At 36.8% G+C, this 19,753-nt stretch overlaps 1 protein-coding gene across 2 annotated transcripts in view; it reads right to left on the bottom strand.

The window, feature by feature from the left end:
* Positions 1-19,753, bottom strand: part of THEGL (theg spermatid protein like) — a 388,303-nt gene that overhangs the window by 279,583 nt on the left and 88,967 nt on the right. For both annotated transcript variants that reach the window (XM_044058903.1, XM_044058904.1), the window contains exons 3-4: positions 9,246-9,279; positions 2,454-2,510 (exon numbers count right to left, since the gene is read on the bottom strand). In XM_044058903.1, the coding sequence (XP_043914838.1) occupies positions 2,454-2,510; positions 9,246-9,279 (91 nt within the window). The remainder of the gene's footprint in view (positions 1-2,453; positions 2,511-9,245; positions 9,280-19,753) is intronic.

Raw genomic sequence — 19,753 nt, 5'->3', positions numbered from 1 at the left:
CTGTTCTTATTCTGTTTAACTTTATTTTTCATAAAATTCTCAAGAATTCTAAGAATGTATGTAGGCTGCTAAAGGTGTGACATTCGACAGATGCTAGGTGTGACTAAATTAAAGGCCTTATACATTCTGAAAACTCATCCATAATATATGTGTTGCTTACTCACCATCCTGAGAAACACCCATATGATACATGTCTACATACCTCTGAGCATTAACAAAGTACCATGTTTTAAAATTATAGCAAAGGCTCAGAAAGAGGGGCACTTTCTTATTCTTCATCGTAGCAAGCTTTTAGGTGCAAGAGCTCATATAATTAATGCTACTGAATATTTCTATAGGCTTAGTTCAATTATTTAATAATATATGTTCTCTTAAATAGGTCTAGCTTTATGAGAATCATCAGTAAATCTTGAGAGGATCAATCCTAAACCTGGGGGCAAACATTACAGGGCTGTACATACAACATATCAACTGAGAGGTATGTGTGTACAAAAAAAAAAAACACTTTCTGATAGGCTAGGCTAATAAGTTCAGTTCTTTCAGACATTTTTATGGTTTCATTTTTTAAAGTTTGATAAAACCCTACATAAGAACTAGTTATACATTTTGATAAATTTACCAGCATCTATAACTACACTCTTGACAAATGTGAACACTTTAATAATAGGTTGCATACTTTTGTCTCTAAACAATGTCAGACTTCATCAGAACAGCAATAAACAAATTAAAGTGTTCTCTACTATTTTGTTCTTATCGTATGCATTATAGCATGTGGTCCTTCCATCGCTGTACTACATTCTTCCCAATCATTTCTATTATATACACTTTTTATTTAAAAATAAATAAATGAAATACCATTATGCCTATGCTAACATCATAAAAAGTTCAGTAAAGTTTATCCAGAGTGATAACAACACAGGGCTAGAATGGGGATGTGCCTATAGTCTTTGATGGACATACCATTACACATGTACAAGGCCCAGACCATTAAGGTTTATGAATGCACCCCTCCATGGTAGCCTACACCATCTCAAAACTAAGAGCTACAGTAGGATTGTGTAGGTATATTCTTAATAAAAAGTTTATGGAATCTTTTATAAAGAAACTGCCAGCATTAAAATGGGTACAATTTGGGGAAGTGCATCATGGCACTCTAGCTATGAAGTGTCACAGGATGCACATAAAAACAGCAAAACATTTTAGACTTGTTTATATAGCTCCAAAATATATTGTATGATTGGTATAACATCCATTCACAGCTTACTAATTAAATAAAAGAAATGCATACATGTTAAATTTTGTAAATAAACAATTTGCTATTGAGGTATGTCACTACATTCAACAGTTGATATGTGGCACAAAATAGGTTTAAATATGTATAAAATATGTACTTTCTGAATAAATCTCACATTTAGAAACCAAAGCCTTCAATCTGTTATTAATGTGTTTTTTCTTTACATATAATGGCTTCACTTATATTATAAATACTTTGGTTATGCGCTTTATCCACTGGTACTGAAGTTGTGTTCCTTAATATCTATAAGTCACAAAATAAGATTTTAACTTATTGAAAAAGTACTGCCTCTATGTATATGTGGAGAGAGTTTTGAATGACTATTCTCTTTAATGACATATTTGAGGATATAAAGAGTCTTTCAAATTCATTCATTATGTATATTCTTTACATATAAGTCTGAGATTCTAGTTTTAATATTATAAAATTCAATACTATGGCATATGAACTCATACTAGGTACCTCTATTAACTACTTTTTGCTGTAAGAGCATTCTATAGTATATTATGTTTGCTCTGCAAATTGTGAAGGCTAGCATTTGTTGTACACTTCTACTGTACTCACTAAAAGTAATTTCAAAGATAACACAAAAAATAAAACACAAAAGTGAAGCTTGATACGGTTAATATCACCCTGAATCCTGTGAAATGAGATTACAATTATTTTATGAACTGGAATTGCAGTATTGCTGTATGAGTAACAACAATGCATAAGCTTTCATAATGAAGATGCAAACACAATGGAGTTTCATGTAGGGTATTTACAATGAATAGCATACCAACAGAGCTAAGACTGCAGAAATATTTCTTAGGGACACTGCTCTTTGTCTTTACAAATATTTCTTGAAAGTGTTACATTATTGAGCTTAGCTTAGGAAACTAAGTTCTTGAACAAAACAATAATCTTCATTTGGGAAATAGAATGAAGACTGCTTTTGGCATTATTTTTGCTATGGAACTGAAGTGACATTTTAAAATGATCAAAAACAACATTCCATTACCCCATCACACAATAATGTGGTTATATTAATTTCTAGTAATCAATAATGTATTATGTAATATTATGTATTTTAAAATGGTTCATATAGTATAAACATCATTTCTTGCCATTCTATACTAAACCACATGAAACAAACAAATGCTGTGTCAGACTCTCTTACCCATAAGGTGTGGTCCATATTGCCTTTGACAATTTTGGGTGAGCAAGTTCCTGAATCCTGAAAAAATAGAACATATAAATAATTCTTGTTTACCATTTAGTTTGAAGATATTTTGTATCTAAACACTTCAGTTTAAAACTGAAGATGCACATATTTCTATTCTGATAAACAAGATGAGGAGTTCCTATCTGTGATGATGATAACTCCTGTTTGACAATCAATTTAGATGCTTAAGGGCCATTCAGGGGAAAAGAATGAGTGGTTGATGGCCAGCTTGACTTCTTTGAGGATTGAGCCTGGGAAATCCCTGCTTTCTGCCATCATATCAGTGTATCACACTTATGGAAGACAGAGTATGAGTATTTCCTGTATCACACTTATGGAAGACAGAGTATGAGTATTTCCTGTATCACACTTATGGAAGACAGAGTATGAGTATTCCCTTAAAACTTCACCATTGTTGTGAGTTTCTACATTCCATTCAGTATTCACATCTTGAGTACATATTTCTAGTTATTTTTTTTCCTAAGGGATATTTTCCTGCTTAACACAGAGGTGATGTTTTAAGGAATACTCATTGTATTAAACATAAAATAAAGTTCAAGAAATAGCAGTTACAGTGACAATGGGACGCAAGTAGAGAATACTGTGAATAGAGTGCATATTGATCCCATTGTTAAAATAGTGAGATACAAGGAAGTTCAAACTGGCCAAAACATTTCCCTTACACCCTTATCTCCTGAGGATGCTACTGTAGAAATTAATCTATTAGAAATGTTTCTGTATCCTTAAGGCAGATTCAGCAGCATGTTGACAATGTGTATACAATGTATACACAATGTGTATACAAACTCTTCAGCTGATGCTATAATTAAGAACAATACCAGTTTAGGGACCGTTATCAAAGCAATCATGTTACAGTAGCTCCCAGTAATAAGAGAGCTTCGAGTCAGGATGATGTTGATGAAACAGAGCTAGAATGTCAAGAAGGAAAAAAGACGGAGAACACTTGGGGGGTTGTGCATGAATAAAATAAATAAAGATAATCCCACAAGAATCAATCATGAAAATGAACAAGATAATGAAACTGGTCTTTTTGATCATTCAAAGTTTCAAGAGGTCCTAATTACAGGTGAGTCAACCACAAACAGTGTCAAAAACTTCCTACCAAGGATAATTAAAAGAAAGAATTACAGTCACCGGACTAACATGGTATAGAATGCACAACATATTTAAAGCTCTGAAAAGGATTTTTTCTTGTAAAAGGATTTGTGATATGGTGATTGTAATTGGTGGTGTAAATGATGTAGGCTGTACCAACATCTCAAGCTTCAAAAGTGTCATAAATGATATCATCGATTTAAGTTAAACTAAGAGTGTTAACCTTATGTGTGATGCTGTTCCAGCTCCAAAACTGAGTAAACTCCTGACAAATATTGCAAGAGAGTTTACAAATCTCATCCACAGAGAAATTCTTTGTGGAGGTAATAAGTGATGAACAGTATGGAAGGAAATGGGAGGAAAATTCATTTACTTTGCTTAGGAAATGTTTCTAACAAGAGAAGAGGTAATTATTAGGAAAACTATCCAAGACTGCATTTTTTTAGGATTGAGTACAAAAAAGAGTCCCCAAAAGTAAGTCATGAACTCCGTGACAGTCTTTATATGTGATGGTACATGTTTAAATAATAAACTTGAAGCACTTGAGCAAGAATAGCAAAAGGTCAGTATGATATTATTTTAGCAACTGAAACATGTTTTTCTCAATTAAATAAACCACTGTTGTTGCCAACTAATACAATGAGTAAAAAAGAGGTTGATGTCTCCATCTATATAAATTAAGCTTAAACTTCAAGTTAGTTTATACTAATAGCAACTATGACATTACTCTATTAACATATCTAAATAAATATCACTGAATATTGTAAAACTGTTCTATTCTACAGGAATTACTGAGTCTTAAGTTTTTTTTTTTGTTTTTTTAAGGATAGATGTGATACCAACACAGAAGACCTAAATGGTCTGAAAATAGATTGGGAAAATATTTCTGAGAATTTTAGTGCCCTTGAGGACTTGGGTAGTTTTAGCAAGGAACAAGGATATATATCATCAATTTGTTAAAGAACCAACCAGAAACATTACAATCTTGGATGTAATGTGGGTTAAAGACACAAATTCTATTTTTAATAAAGTGGACATAAAAAGTGTACACAACCCTGTTAAAATGCCAGGTTTCTGTGATATAAAAAAATGAGACCACAATAAATAATTTCATAACTTTTCCCACCTTTAATGTGACCTATAACCTGTACAATTCAATTGAAAAACAAACAAATCTGTTAGGAGAAAAAATATAAAAAATAAAAAACGTACAATAAGCTGGTTGCATAAGCATGTGCACCCTTAAACTAATACTTTGCTGAAGCACCTTTTGATTTAATTACAGCATTCAGTCTTCTTGGGTAGTTGTCCATCAGCATGGCACATCCTGACTTGGCAATATGTGCCCACTCTTCCTTGCAAAAGTGCTCCAAATCTGTCAGATTGCGAATTCATCTCTAGTGCACAGCCCTCTTCAGGTCACCCCACAGATTTTCTATTGGGTTTAGGTCGGGCCTCTGGCTGGGCCATTCCAAAACTTTAATTTTCTTCTGGTGAAGCCATTTTTTTTGTTGATTTGGATGTATGCTTGGGGTCATTGTCATGTTTAAAGGTGAAATTCCTTTTCATCTTCAGCTTTCTAGCAGACACCTGAAGGTTTTGGGTCAAATGTGACTGGTATTTGGAACTGTTCATAAATCCCTCCACCTTGACTAAAAACCCAGTTCCAGCTGAAGAAAAGCAACCTTAAAGCATGATACTGCCACCAGCATGCTTCACCGTGGGGATGGTGTTCTTTTGGTGATGTAAAGTGCTGTTTCTGAGCCAAACGTACCTTTTGGAATTGTGTCCAAAAAGTTCAACCCTGGTCTCATCAGACTATAACACATTTTCCCACATGCTTTTGGGAGACTTAATGCATTGTTTTGCAAATTTTATCCGGGCCTGGATGTTTTTCTGTGTAAGAAAAGGCTTCCATCTTGCAACCCTACCCCATAGTCCAGCCATATGGAGAATATGGAAGATTGTTGTCACATGTAGTACACAACCAGTGCTTGTCAGAAATTCCTGCAGCTCCTTCAATGTTGCTGTAGGTCTCTTGGCAGCCTCCCTGACCAGTTTCTGTCTTGTCTTCTCATCAGTTTTGGAGAGACGTCCAGTTCTTAGCACTGTTGTCCCATATTTTCTCCACGTTTTGATGAATATCTTCTCTGTGTTCCATGGTATATCCAACGCTGTGGAAATGTTTTTGTACCTTCTCCTGACTGATACTGTTCAACAATGAGATCCCTTTGATGCTTTGTAAGCTATCTGTGAACCATGGCTTTTGCTGTAGCAGGCAACTGAGTAAATGTCAGGAAAATCCGACTAGGTCAGCTGAACTTTATTTGGGGTTAATCAGAGTCTCTTTAATTGATGGCAGGTGTGTACCCAAGAAGACTGAATGCTGTAATTAAATCAAAAGGTACTTCAACAAAGTATTAATTTAAGCATGTGCACACACAACAAAGTATTAGTTTAAGAGTGTGCACACACAACAAAGTATTAGTTTAAGCGTGTGCACACACAACAAAGTATTAGTTTAAGCGTGTGCACACACAACAAAGTATTAGTTTAAGAGTGTGCACACACAACAAAGTATTAGTTTAAGAGTGTGCACACTAATGCAAACAGCTTATAGTACATTTTTTATTTTTTATATTTTTCCCCCAAACAGATTTGTTTGTTTTTCAATTGAATTGTACAGGTTATAGGTCACATTAAAGGTGGGAAAAGTTTTGAAATTATTTATTGTGGTCTCATTTTTTATACCACAAAAACCTGGCATGTTAATAGGGGCATGTACACTTTTTATATCCACTGTACCTCTGTTGTAGCTGAATTAACAGGATCTGATTACTATAATATTGTTTGAAATATTGTATGTGACACTCCAAAGAACATCCATGAAGTAAAAGAAATAAGAAAGGCTTTCTATAGGACTGAATATTCTCGTATGAATAAAATAATAAAGGATTGGAACTAGAAAGCATGAAATCTAAACATATTGCTGACTGTTGTCAAATATTCTGTAAATATATCTATTGTTTAATAGATAGCTTTGTACATGCAACTTCATTTAAAATAACCAGACATTGCTGCCCTAGCTGGTCAAAAGGACTTGAGAAACTTAGAAGGGAAAAATTACTACTGGCAGATGTGAAAAAAGAATTACATTTTAGCACATAAGCTTAAATATAGAAAGTTAGAAATCAGTTCTAGCTAGAAGTAAATATAAGAGAAAGGTGGCAATTTATACTGATAATAAGAAAGCTTTCTTTAACACCTTAGACAATACAGAAAAGAAACACGGCATGATATAAATTTTATAGATGATAGCCATGAGTCTAATCTTGACATTCTGTATAAAGTATTTTAAGAAAACTGTGATGCTTTAAATTTTGCTTCTCAATATCCAACCTCTTCTGAGTTTTTTCTTTAAATACTCATGATTTATATCCAAAAATAACTGACAAAATCTTTACAGAACTAAGTATGTCTAAAAAACACAAAGCAGCACCTGGTCCTTATTGGAATTAATGCTTTTTTCTTCTTAAAAATATTATTTATCATATTACCCCTAGGTCTACTTTTTATTTCAGGAATCTTTAAATTGTGAATATGTCAAGAGCATTGGAAAGACGTTTTGGTGATGTCACTCCCAAAGAGAGGAAACAAGTAATCTACTGATAATTATAGACCAATAAATCTTGTGTGTATAGCTGGAAAATGTTTTGAGAGACTGATCGGTGCCTTGATTTTTCACTTTTTATCTCCCACAATGCACATATGCCAGCATGGATTTACTGCAAGTCATTCTTGTCAAACAAATGCACTTAGTTTTTATCAGCCTGTCCGGGAGGCTTTGGAGGACTATCAGTTGATTTGATTTATTTAGACCCAGCAAAGGCTTTTGACACTATTTCATAAAAAGAAGTGAAGAGTATATTGGCTAAAAAAGCTAAATAGGTACTTGATAAGATGGATGGGATGTTGGTTAAGTAGAAGAAAGTATCACATTAAAATTAGAAATTCCATTTCAGATGTTAAGCCTGTCAAATCAAGTGTATTTCAGGGGTCAGTGTTGGGCCCCTTTGCTATTTACTATTTTATGCCTTGCTTCCCACTTACTATTGAGTTATGGCAAAGCAAGTTTGCAGATGATTCAAAAATGTGGGTAGTAATCACTAAAGTGTCATACCAACATAATGTACAGGGTTATTTAAGATAATTTGAAGGTAAGGACATCCTCAGGTAATATTGATGTTAATGTCAACAAGTCAATTGAAGGAGCTAGGTGTTACAAGAGACTTGAAAATAAAGATTGCTAAGGATTTCTCTTTTGGTTCAAATTTATGAGAAATTATTAAGTAATGTTATTATGATTTCAAAAATATTCTTTGTACAATAACCTACAGGAATGTTAAAGTTCTGGTTCCAATCTATTCATCACTGACAATAAAATATGGTCCGTCTGTCTTTTCTAATACCTGCTCTCAAATTACTAAGCTGATGTCTGTCAGCTGGAACTAGGGGCATTTTAGGGACGTCATTCTTGTTAGTTCTGTAGGATCAAAATTCAATACTGTCAGGGCAAACCTAAAGCCATTTTTGTGAGCTAAAACAGAAGACAGGTCATTGGTCATTTGCAAAATAACTTCTTATCCAGTAGAGAAAGTACTGGACTGTGGGTGGATGAAATAGCCATCAAATTCCAACAGAATCAGTCAATTCCTTTCATAGTTATCGGGAATGATTCCAAAATAAGAACACAACTCAACAACATTACTCAGATGGATCATTGCTAATTACATTTGTAGTGGTAATTTTATTATTACACTGCCTAGATTTGACCTGGTTATATATTATTTAAAGTTAATGCTGTTTAACGATGTATCTATAGTGTATAAGTATTATCAGCTGCAAAGCCAGGCAGAAATGCTTATGTGTTAAGCAGTATAGAATGAGCAATGTAAAATATGAGATCATGAACTATTTTATTGTAAGCTTTTTGTGCAACTGTACACAGACATAACTTGCTTTTGCTTTACCTTTTTGTTTAAAAGAATTTAAACAATAGTATCAGTGCCTAGGGATAATACACTTTCAAAACTATCACTGCAAGGCATCATCTAGCTTAAATCAGTTTTAGCTTGGATTTGTATAAGAAATGTATTTAGTTAGCTGTTTGCCTCAGTAAAGGTACTTTTACATTTAGCAAACAGGAAGCAATAAATATGTAGCACAGATATATGGTCTGTGAATGTGGAAAGCAATTGTAGTCTGCTAGCCTAGAAGAAACTTTGAAACAATGCTGAGAGAGAAATACATCAGTACAGTATTTATTATACGTGATTTTCTGTTCCTTTGTAGTTCACTACAGTGCGTACTGTGCATGATAAGCTGTGCCTTTGTAGTTCTTATTCTATTCATTTAGCACAGTTATTATACTTTGCATATTCCTGATAATAATATAATGCTACAATTTAAAATGTACTCTCAACTACAATGTAAAATTCCCCAATTGTATATCAGCTTTAAATACCCACTTTAAAATGAGCTGTAAGAAATCTTCCATCTCAGTTATGCTGCATATAAAGCAGGGCATGCAGATTAGACACTAGAAAAGTTTTATAGTCATCTATTACTTACCTGGGTGATAGGGAAGATCTTGTAGGAGTGTAATCTACAGTTAGAACAAAATAAAATGTGACTGCATAATTGCCTTGATGTACATATTGCATTAATAATTAATTTAATCAATACAGACTTAATACACAGTTACCGATAACTATAAATCACTGAAGAAAAAGCAAAGAATATAACATACATAGCTGACTCAAGATTAAATTCTCTTTACCATACACTGGTTGCTAGATTTAATTTGAATGCTCTAAAGATCTACTTTAGTTAGTATCTGAATAGTGCATTAAAATCACTTTCCACCAATTTTAAAGTCAATTTTCTGTTATATTTAAAAGGTTTCTTCCAACACTGTTGACCATTCCTGTATTGCTTTCATAACTTAAATCCCTTCTGTTCACCCCCCCAAGTAGTTCTGCAGTATTAAAAAAAACAGAGTCCTTACCTGCTGGCAGTAATTACAAATATAGTTTTCATTTAATGTTGTAATGATACTTTATTCAGTATTATGTTATCACATGCTTTTCAGTCACAGACTGAGGGTCTATAGTGTAAAGTCAAATGCTTACCTTATTGAATACCTAAACGTCGACCCATCTTCATCGAACCGCATAAACACTGAACACCCTAAACCGCGAAATTCAAAAAGTCAAACTATCATACTTGTTCCACCCCACCGCCCGCTATATACTACCTACACAAACAAACTAAATAAACCACATACATACACTAACCAAAACCCTACTGCTAACTCTAAACTAAACCCTACTTCTAACCCTACACTAAATCTTACATATACCACCATGTATGTGCTTAACTTAACCCACACCCTAACCCTAAGGTCCGTAACTATCGCACACTTACCAACTTACTTACTTAGTACTTAAAAAGCTAAACCCAAACAAACTAAATAATCCATTCACATACACTTAACAAAACCCTGCACTAAATCTAACATACATTACCATCTATGCACTTACCTTAACCAGCAGCCTAACCCTAAGGTCCGTAACTATCACACACTTACCTTACGGAGCTATACCGCAGAAGGCCAACCATGATAATTCGACGTTTCTGCTTTCTCTCTTCTGGATGATCTATGTTTTCTAGGTTCGATGAAGACGGGTTGATGTTTAGGTATTCGATAAGGTAAGCGTTTGACTTTACAATATAGACCGACAGACTGACACTGCATGTTCATCATTTTAACTGCATAATTCCAAACTGATATTTAAACAAGCAAATTCAGCAAGTTTATAACATTATATAGATAGTATCTCTATAAATATCTAATAGCACTACATCACATCACTTTCACCTTCAGGCAGCTCACTGCAATGTCAATATAGTGTGCAAGCACATCCATTCAGCTCTCCTGTGTGCCTTTATAATCTTACCTGCAATAGATTAGTGCAGATAGAAAAGAACACAAAGACTCATGTCAGGAGAAATATTCTGCATTGGTTGGCTTTATTTACAGTGTTAAAGAAGAAAAGGCGAGAGGACTACATCTATTTGTTCACCAAACTATTTGTGTTTGTAACTGACAAAATGACAACATCAAAGTATTTTATAGCCATTAAGCCTACAGGTAAAATTAAAATGCAGAAATGACATTGGCTAAACATATTTTTAATGTTGAAATAAAAAGCTGATGAAGCTAGATTAAACAACAAAATAAAAATGAGCAAAGTATCATTAAACATTCCAGAAGCTTCTCAGACAATGTGCCATTTTGAATACAGCTGAAAAAATAAACCTTCGAGTGTAATCATTCTAAAGTTACATAATTAGATTTTACATCAATGGAATCTTTAACATATCAATAATATTACCACTTAGCCTGGCAATGTCTTTGGTCCTCCAGGTGAATCTGGTAGAAAATTAGAAGCAATGGCTGCTTATGTTTGATCTTTGCGGTCTTGCATCAGGTAGAGGGTAAAGGAGTCCAAGTAGCCACATTTCTTCACCTTGATGTTGTTACATAGTGAAAGAGTAGGTGATGAATGCAAGGAGGTGATTTAAGGATAGCCTGTTACTCTACAAAGGTTACTAGAGATGAATTACAATGTAACCTGTCATGACAGAGTGGTTAACTAAAATTACCCTTTTTGAGACAAGAAACTATAACAGTGATGTAGCTGTTAGCTGAATGTTAGGCAAATCATTTGCTCCTGAGTTAGCAGTTTAAAGTATTATAAATAATTTCCCAAGAGTGACAAGACATTTAACACAACTGAAAGCATGGGTGAAGAATTTTCTTTCCAAGAGAAACTGACCTTCTAGACGATAAGAAATAAATGTATAGCATGCAGTTGTAAGCAGCAGTCATTGGACTATGCAGCAGAAAGGTTGCTATGTATGTTCCTTTAAACAGTGACATAGAAAGTCCAGGAATGGTTAATGTGACTTGTTAAAGGAAAACTCCACCTTAGAACCAAAAAAGCATGTTTTTTCATTGTATCTTTGTTTTCTCAGCTATTTTAATGCCTCAATATCACTCAAAGTGCTTCTTTTACAATTTTGATGTGTTTCCCTCAAAATGACAGATGATGAGGCCTGCCTTGGTAATGTGTTCTTGTTTTTTTTTTGTTTTGTTTTTTTGCTTTCATTCCTTCTTCCTAGAATACATTTCAAGTCCTCTTTATATGAGTCATACTAGACATAAGGGAGTGGTGTTGTTTTCTCATGCTACTGAGATAGAATGGCAGGACTGTGAAGCACTGTCATCTAAACACACCTTCTGTAACAGAGATACTTCTATGTTTCCATGACTAAACCTCATTTATTTGTCTGTCAGAGCTTGTTCTATACCATAAATAGCTGTTAGCTGCTACCAGCAAAAGAAAATAGGTAAATAGCAGGCTTTTGTAAAGGAATTATGTTGTAGTTCTAAAAGAATTGACAGACCTTCCCCCACACTCTCATGTTGAAGTGTGAAAACTCTCACTGCAGTAAATCATCCTTGCTGTACATTTTCAGGTAACAAGTAATATGATGCCAAACAAAGTCTGCCTGCTGCTTTCCAATGCCTTCAGTGGGAAGTGCCTCTTTCTGTCTTATGAATGATGCAGAATTAAAATGTGCTTTACTAGTTCCTTAATTATTTCTGTCATGTTCGCCCCCACTTTTTTTCTATTTCATATTTATTTATACTTTGGTAACCAGGAAAGTGAAAGACCGTTTTCAGCCACAACTCAGGCTACATTGGCAAAGATAATAACAAGAAGTAATAAATTCACTTAGCAATACAAAAAAAAAATACTGTCATAAAGACATTGACAAAGACTGCATCTGGAGCACATCCAATGTGCGACAGTAAATAAGTAAAACATTAAACATTTACTAGAATGTATACATTAATAATGCTTAACTCTACTATGTTAGGTTTATTATAAATAACAAATTGTATGCACCCATACTGCACGTGTGTGTGTGTGTGTGTGTGTGTGTGTGTGTGTGTGTGTGTGTGTGTGTGTGTGTGTGTGTGTGTGTGTGTGTGCATATATATATATATATGTGTGTGTGTGTGTGTGTGTGTGTGTGTATGCATATATGTATGTGTACATATATGTGTGAGTGTTTATATATATATTTTATATATATATATATATATACATATATATGTGTGTGTGTGTGTGTGTGTGTGTGTGTGTGTGTGTGTGTGTATGTTTATGTAAATATATATATATATATATATATATATATATATATATATATATATATATATATATGGTTCTACCTTACATAGTCGACAGTGCAGAACACTGACAACACAATCATCGACACCACATAATCGACAGTGCATAAACACGACACCTCACATGCCCGACAACGAAATAACCACCGGTTCACAAACACGAAACCTCATGCTGCACACACCACAATAACAATCAACAAACAAAACACATCCCCTGTCCAAAACCACACACACAACACAAGCACACCAAAAGCCTTACAAACCCACACTAAACCTCACATACACAACTATCTACAACCCTAACTCAAACCCTAACCCTAAGGTCCGTCACTATCGCACACTCAGCTAACCCGCCCCTAACCTAACTCACTTAACCCGCACCTAGCCCAAAGACTTTCACTACCGCACACTTACCTAACCCGCGCCCTGACCCTAACTCACTTAACCTATCCTTATCCCCACAGACCGTCAATATCCCCACTTAACTTACTCGCACCGTAACGTCCGTCACTACCGCATACTTACCCAGCCTTTTCTCATAGTCGGTATCCTCGCCGGTGTTTTCATCCGGTCTTCTGCATTTTCGATCTTCTGGCGATCATTATGCGTTCGATGTTCTGCACTGTCGACTATGTAAGGTAGAACCATATATATATATATATATATATATATATATATATATATATATATATATATTTATGTGTGTGTGTGTGTGTGTGTGTGTGTGTGTGTGTGTGTGTGTGTGTGTGTGTGTGTGTGTGTGTGTGTATATATTTATGTATGTGTGTGTATATATATATATATATATATATATATATATATATATATATATATATATATATATATATATATATATATATATATATATATATATATATAGGTGTGTGTGTGTGTGTTTTTTCACTTTATAACTCTCAAAATACTGAAATATCAAATTTCAGTATTTCGAAACTATAAAGTTGAATATTCGGAATACATAAACCCCAAAAAACGTGAAAATCAAAATTGCGAATGTAAACACACCATACACAACACAACACATACACCATCCTACCAACACTACAACACACAAACGAAACACACACAAAGACAAAAATTAGAAGTTATGTTCTTACCATAACGTTCCATGTGGAGTGTTCATCTCGCCTTTGTTCTTACACATGGGTTCGGAGCCGATCCTCGGCTCCGTGTCGGCCGCTTGCAAGCTCTGCATCGAGAAGAAGCTCGAGACCAACCTAACTCCCACAATCCCCCTCTGCCTTTACCTCAGATCTAGTTTGCAAGCAAACCAGCAGTCAGAGAGAGAACACACTCATGCAAAAAGCTACATAACTACAAGAACACTTATAGCTATATATACATATGTACATACATATATACACAACAACTGCAATGCAGAAGCAGAATAACCAGACCAGGCACCAAACTGTACGTTCTTCCTGAGGGTGGGAGGGTGGGAATGTAAGAACAAAGGCGAGATGAACACTCCACATGGAACGTTATGGTAAGAACATAACTTCTAAATGTGAGAGTGTTCGATCTCGCCGTTTGTTCTAACACATGGGTAGCATCCTAGCTCCATGTTCTTGAGGAACTCATGGGAGAACGTTCTTGAGCACAGTGGAACCAAAGGATGCCCTGTCCCTAGAAACCCTGTCCACTTTGTAATGAGAAATGAATGTATGTGGTTTAGACCAAGTGGCAGCTGCACAAATAGTGTCTAATGGTGGCAGGCTGCATGAGCCAGGGATGTAGATACTGATCTTGTAGAGTGCCCTTGGGGTTGGCAGGTAAAGTTTGTTCTGAAGTAGCATAAACAAACACAATGCAATCAGTTAGCCATTTGGAAAGGGTTCGTTTAGTAACTGCTACACCTTTCCTGCTGTCCAAAGGCTATAAAAAGTTGATCTGATTTCCTGTGATCCTTTGTTCTATCCAAGTAAAATCTAAGTTGTCTATGAACATCTAACTTGTGTAACATATACTCCAACTTATTGGAGTGATTTTTGAAAAAGGTAGGGAGTTCAATGGATTGATTAATGTTATTAATAGAGCAGACTTTGGGGAGGAAGGATGGATTAGTCTTGAGATACTCTGTCAGAGTGAAAGATCAGATAAGGGTGTTTAACAGAAAGAGCCTGTAGCTCTGACACCGCCTAGCGATGTAATGGCCACCAAAAAGAGGGTCTTCCACGACAAATACCTCAATGGACAAGAGGAAGCCGGTTCAAATGGAGGCAACATCAATTTAGACAACAAAAGGTTCAGATTCCACGGAGATGTAGGAGTCCTAACTGGTGGTCTAATATGGAGCGATCCTTTTAAAAGGCCTTACAAAGTCTGTGAGCCATAATAGGTGCCCACATTCTTCCACATGAAAGTTGGAAATGGCAGCCAATTGCACTCTTAAAGTGGCAGGAGAAGCTCCTTGGTGGAACAACTCTGTTAAAAATTCCAAAATCTTGTTTAAAGGAACTATAACAGGATCCAAATGCTGTGAATGTGCCCAGAAAACAAAGCGCTTCCATTTACTAGTGTAGGTCTTTGTAGTGGAAGCTTTGTGAGAAGCCACTAGTATATTCTGAACTGCAGGTGAAAGAAGATCAGACCTGGCTAAGTAGGGAAGCGGAGCAACCAAGCTGCTAGATGGAGTGACAAGAGCGAAGGGTGGGGAGCCCCTGACGAGTGGGTCAGTAGATCCGGCTCGGGTCCAGGATGCAGGGGGCCCGAATGCGGTGTGCCAGAAGAAAGGGAAACCAGATTTGACGAGGCCAGAATGGGGCAATGAGGATAATCGTCCTTTGCAGGTTGTTGGCTTTCTGCAGAAACTTTGCAATCAGGGAAAGGGGAAAAGTGTACAGGAGACCCGGGGCAATCGTGAACCAGTGCGTCCCTGGGGACTTCCTGGAGGGTAATAGGGCAAAGCAGCTCCTGCATTTGGCGTTCATTGGAGGCGCAAAAGATCGCAGGAAGGCTGGCCCCACTTGCGAAAACTCTTCGCAACTGACTGTTTTAGGGACCACTCGTGAGGCAATAGGATTGCTCTGCTCAGCCTGTCGGCTATGACGTTGGATGACCCCGGGATGTGCGCTGCTATCAGAAAGCGACCCGTGGACTCCGCCCATTGCCAGATTCTCATGGCCTCTCTGCATAGCTGATAGGACTTGGTTCCCCCTTGTTTGTTTATGTACCAGACTACGGACATGTTGTCCATCTGAACTGCAATAGTCCCTAGAGGAAGAAGGGGAGCAAAGTGTTGCAACGCTAGAAACACTGCCCTCAACTCTAGAACATTGATGTGCAGATTGTACTCTAAATTGGTCCATTCGCCTTGGACTGTCTGTCCCTGAAAGATGCCCCCCCACCCTATCAGGGAAGCATCCGTGGTCACCGTAGCTGTCGGCGAGGGTAGCACAAATGGTCTTCCGCTGGAAAGGTTGCAAGTCTGAAGCCACCAAGTTAGGTGCGATTTGCATGTGTTTGTGATCAGAATTTCGTGTGTTAGAGGTAGCTGTTGGAACGACCATTGTGCAAACAGTAGCCATTGTAGAACTCTCATGTGCAGTCTTCCCAGGGGTATCGCAATGAGAGAAGCTGCCATGAGACCCAAAACCTTTAGAACCAGTCTTGCCGGGGATTTTTTGGATGACAGAAGAAGAGATATGTTGCTTTGTAGTGAGGCTATCCTTTCTGGAGGAAGCCTTAGAATTAAATGATGCGTATCCAATTCCGCTCCTATGAATGAGATATGCTGTGATGGCTGTAATAAAGATTTTTCGAAATTTACGGAAATTCCGAGGTGAACACAAATCTGTAGAGTGTAATCCCTGGCCTGTATCAGTCGACGCTGGGTGGTGGCAGAAAGGAGCCAGTCGTCCAGATACGGAAACACCTGGAATCCTAGGCGTCTCAGGTGAGATGCTACCACTGCCATGCATTTGGTGAAAACCCTGGGGCTGAGGTCAGACCAAAGGGCAGGGCTCAAATTGAAAATGACTGGCTCCCAGCCGAAGCGCAAGTGATCCCTGGGCGCCCTGGCCATTTTGATGTGGTAGTATCGTCCTTCAGATCTATTGAGCACATCCAGTCATCCTTCTGTAAGAATGGAAGGATCGATTGAAGCGTGACCATTGAACTTTTCTTTCTTGACGTAGGAATTGAGGTTGCTTAGGTCCAGAATCGCCTCCAGTCCGCTGTCTTCTTTGGAACTAAAAAGAACCTTGAGTAAGTTCCGAATCCTCTTTGGTCCGCTGGGACTGGTTGGATGACTCTTTTTTCTAGCAGCTTTGAAATTTCCATAGCTGCAGGTTCTCGCAGATGGGGCGGCACATCTGGGAGTCTTCTCTTTGGAATGGGGGGGGATAGGAAGGGTATTCTGTAACCTCTGGTAACAACGCTTTTTACCCAGTTGTCTGTTGTAAGATTTTGCCAGGCCTGAGGGTATAAAGCTAAGCGACCCCCGGACTGGTTTTCTTGGGAAGTGAATGACTGCAGTGGCTTTTTTGGGGTGTGACATACCTGTTGGCGTGGCTTGTAGGGGTGTTTCATGAGTATAATGTGGGTGGGGCTTAAGGGGCACCAGAGCACTAGTTTGCCTAGGGCGCCATATCAGCTAAGGCCGGCCCTGGTCAGAGCTTGTTCTATACCATAAATAGCTGTTAGCTGCTACCAGCAAAAGAAAATAGGTAAATAGCAGGCTTTTGTAAAGGAATTATGTTGCAGTTCTAAAAGAATTGACAGACCTTCCCCCACACTCTCATGTTGAAGTGTGAAAACTCTCACTGCAGTAAATCATCCTTGCTGTACATTTTCAGGTAACAAGTAATATGATGCCAAACGAAGTCTGCCTGCTGCTTTCCAATGCCTTCAGTGGGAAGTGCCTTTTTCTGTCTTATGAATGATGCAGAATTAAAATGTGCTTTACTAGTTCCTTAATTATTTCTGTCATGTTCGCCCCCACTTTTTTTCTATTTCATATTTATTTATACTTTGGTAACCAGGAAAGTGAAAGACCGTTTTCAGCCACAACTCAGGCTACATTGGCAAAGATAATAACAAGAAGTAATAAATTCACTTAGCAATACAAAAAAAAATACTGTCATAAAGACATTGACAAAGACTGCATCTGGAACACATCCAATGTGCGACAGTAAATAAGTAAAACATTAAACATTTACTAGAATGTATACATTAATAATGCTTAACTCTACTATGTTAAGTTTATTATAAATAACAAATTGTATGCACCCATACTGCATGTGTGTGTGTGTGTGTGTGTGTGTGTGTGTGTGTGTGTGTGTGTGTGTGTGTGTGTGTGTGTGTGTATGCATATATATATATATATATATATATATATATATATATATATGTGTGTGTGTGTGTGTGTGTGTGCGTGTGTGTGTGTGTATGCATATATGTATGTGTACATATATGTGTGAGTGTTTATATATATATTTTATATATATATATATATATATGTGTGTGTGTGTGTGTGTGTGTGTGTGTGTGTGTGTGTGTGTATGTTTATGTAAATATATATATATATATATATATATATATATATATATATATATATATATATGGTTCTACCTTACATAGTCGACAGTGCAGAACACCGACAACGCAATCATCGACACCACATAATCGACAGTGCATAAACACGACACCTCACATGCCCGACAACGAAATAACCGACGGTTCACAAACATGAAACCTCATAGGCTGTACACACCACAATAACAACAATCAACAAACAAAACACATCCCCTGTCCAAAAACCACACACACAACACAAGCACACCAAAATCCTTACAAACCCACACTAAACCTCACATACACAACTATCTACAACCCTAACCCAAACCCTAACCCTAAGGTCCGTCATTATCGCACACTCAGCTAACCCACGCCCTAACCCTAACTCACTTAACCCGCCCCTAACCCAAAGACTTTCACTACCACACACTTACCTAACCCGTGCCCTAACCCTAACTCACTTAACCCCCCCAACCCAAAGACTTTCACTACCGCACACTTACCTAACCCGCGCCCTAACCCTAACTCACTTAACCCACCCCTATTCCCACAGACCGTCAATATCCACACTTACCTTACTCGCACCCTAACGTCCGTCACTACCGCATACTTACCCAGCCTTTTCTCATGTCGGTATCCTCAGCGTCGGTGTTTTCATCCGTCAGTCTTCTGCATTTTTGATCTTCTGGCGATCGCGATTGCGTTGTCGATGTTCTGCACTGTCGACTATGTAAGGTAGAACCATATATATATATATATATATATATATATATATATATATATATATATATATATAAATATAAATATATATATATATATATATTAAAACAAACCCAGAAACCACAGCAAGGTATGAACCAAACAAATCCCAGAACTGGCTGAAGGTATAGTCCACAAATGAAATGAACAAAGTTTGGCAAAAATGATCAAATAACTGCCAAAAACTGCCAAATGTAAAATCAAAGAATCCAAGTTTTAATCGATGTGAGCGCTTTCGCGGTTCACCCGCTTCATCAGACATACATAAAAATGGCATCACTTCCTTCATTAAATAGTTCAAATATGCATATGTCATATCCTGTTAAAATTTTAAAGACACAACACCACTAAAAATTGTATGACAAAAAATGTCAGATAAAAATACTTATCGAACAATACATTAAATAAAAATGAAAGTTATCAAAAAATATATACATTATCTGAGCGATCTAGCTTTCAACGCAGGTTTTAACGGCACATGATCGTTCAGGCCCTGCCTCGATGTGCCGCTAACCTTAATATC

This window comes from Protopterus annectens, chromosome 17.part0, assembly GCF_019279795.1.
Source record: "Protopterus annectens isolate FY-2018-M chromosome 17.part0, PAN1.0, whole genome shotgun sequence".
In the NCBI taxonomy this organism is placed as follows: Eukaryota; Metazoa; Chordata; order Ceratodontiformes; family Protopteridae; genus Protopterus; species Protopterus annectens.
The sequence above is the reverse complement of the archived record's forward strand: the minus strand, read 5'-3'. Positions and strand labels throughout refer to the sequence as shown.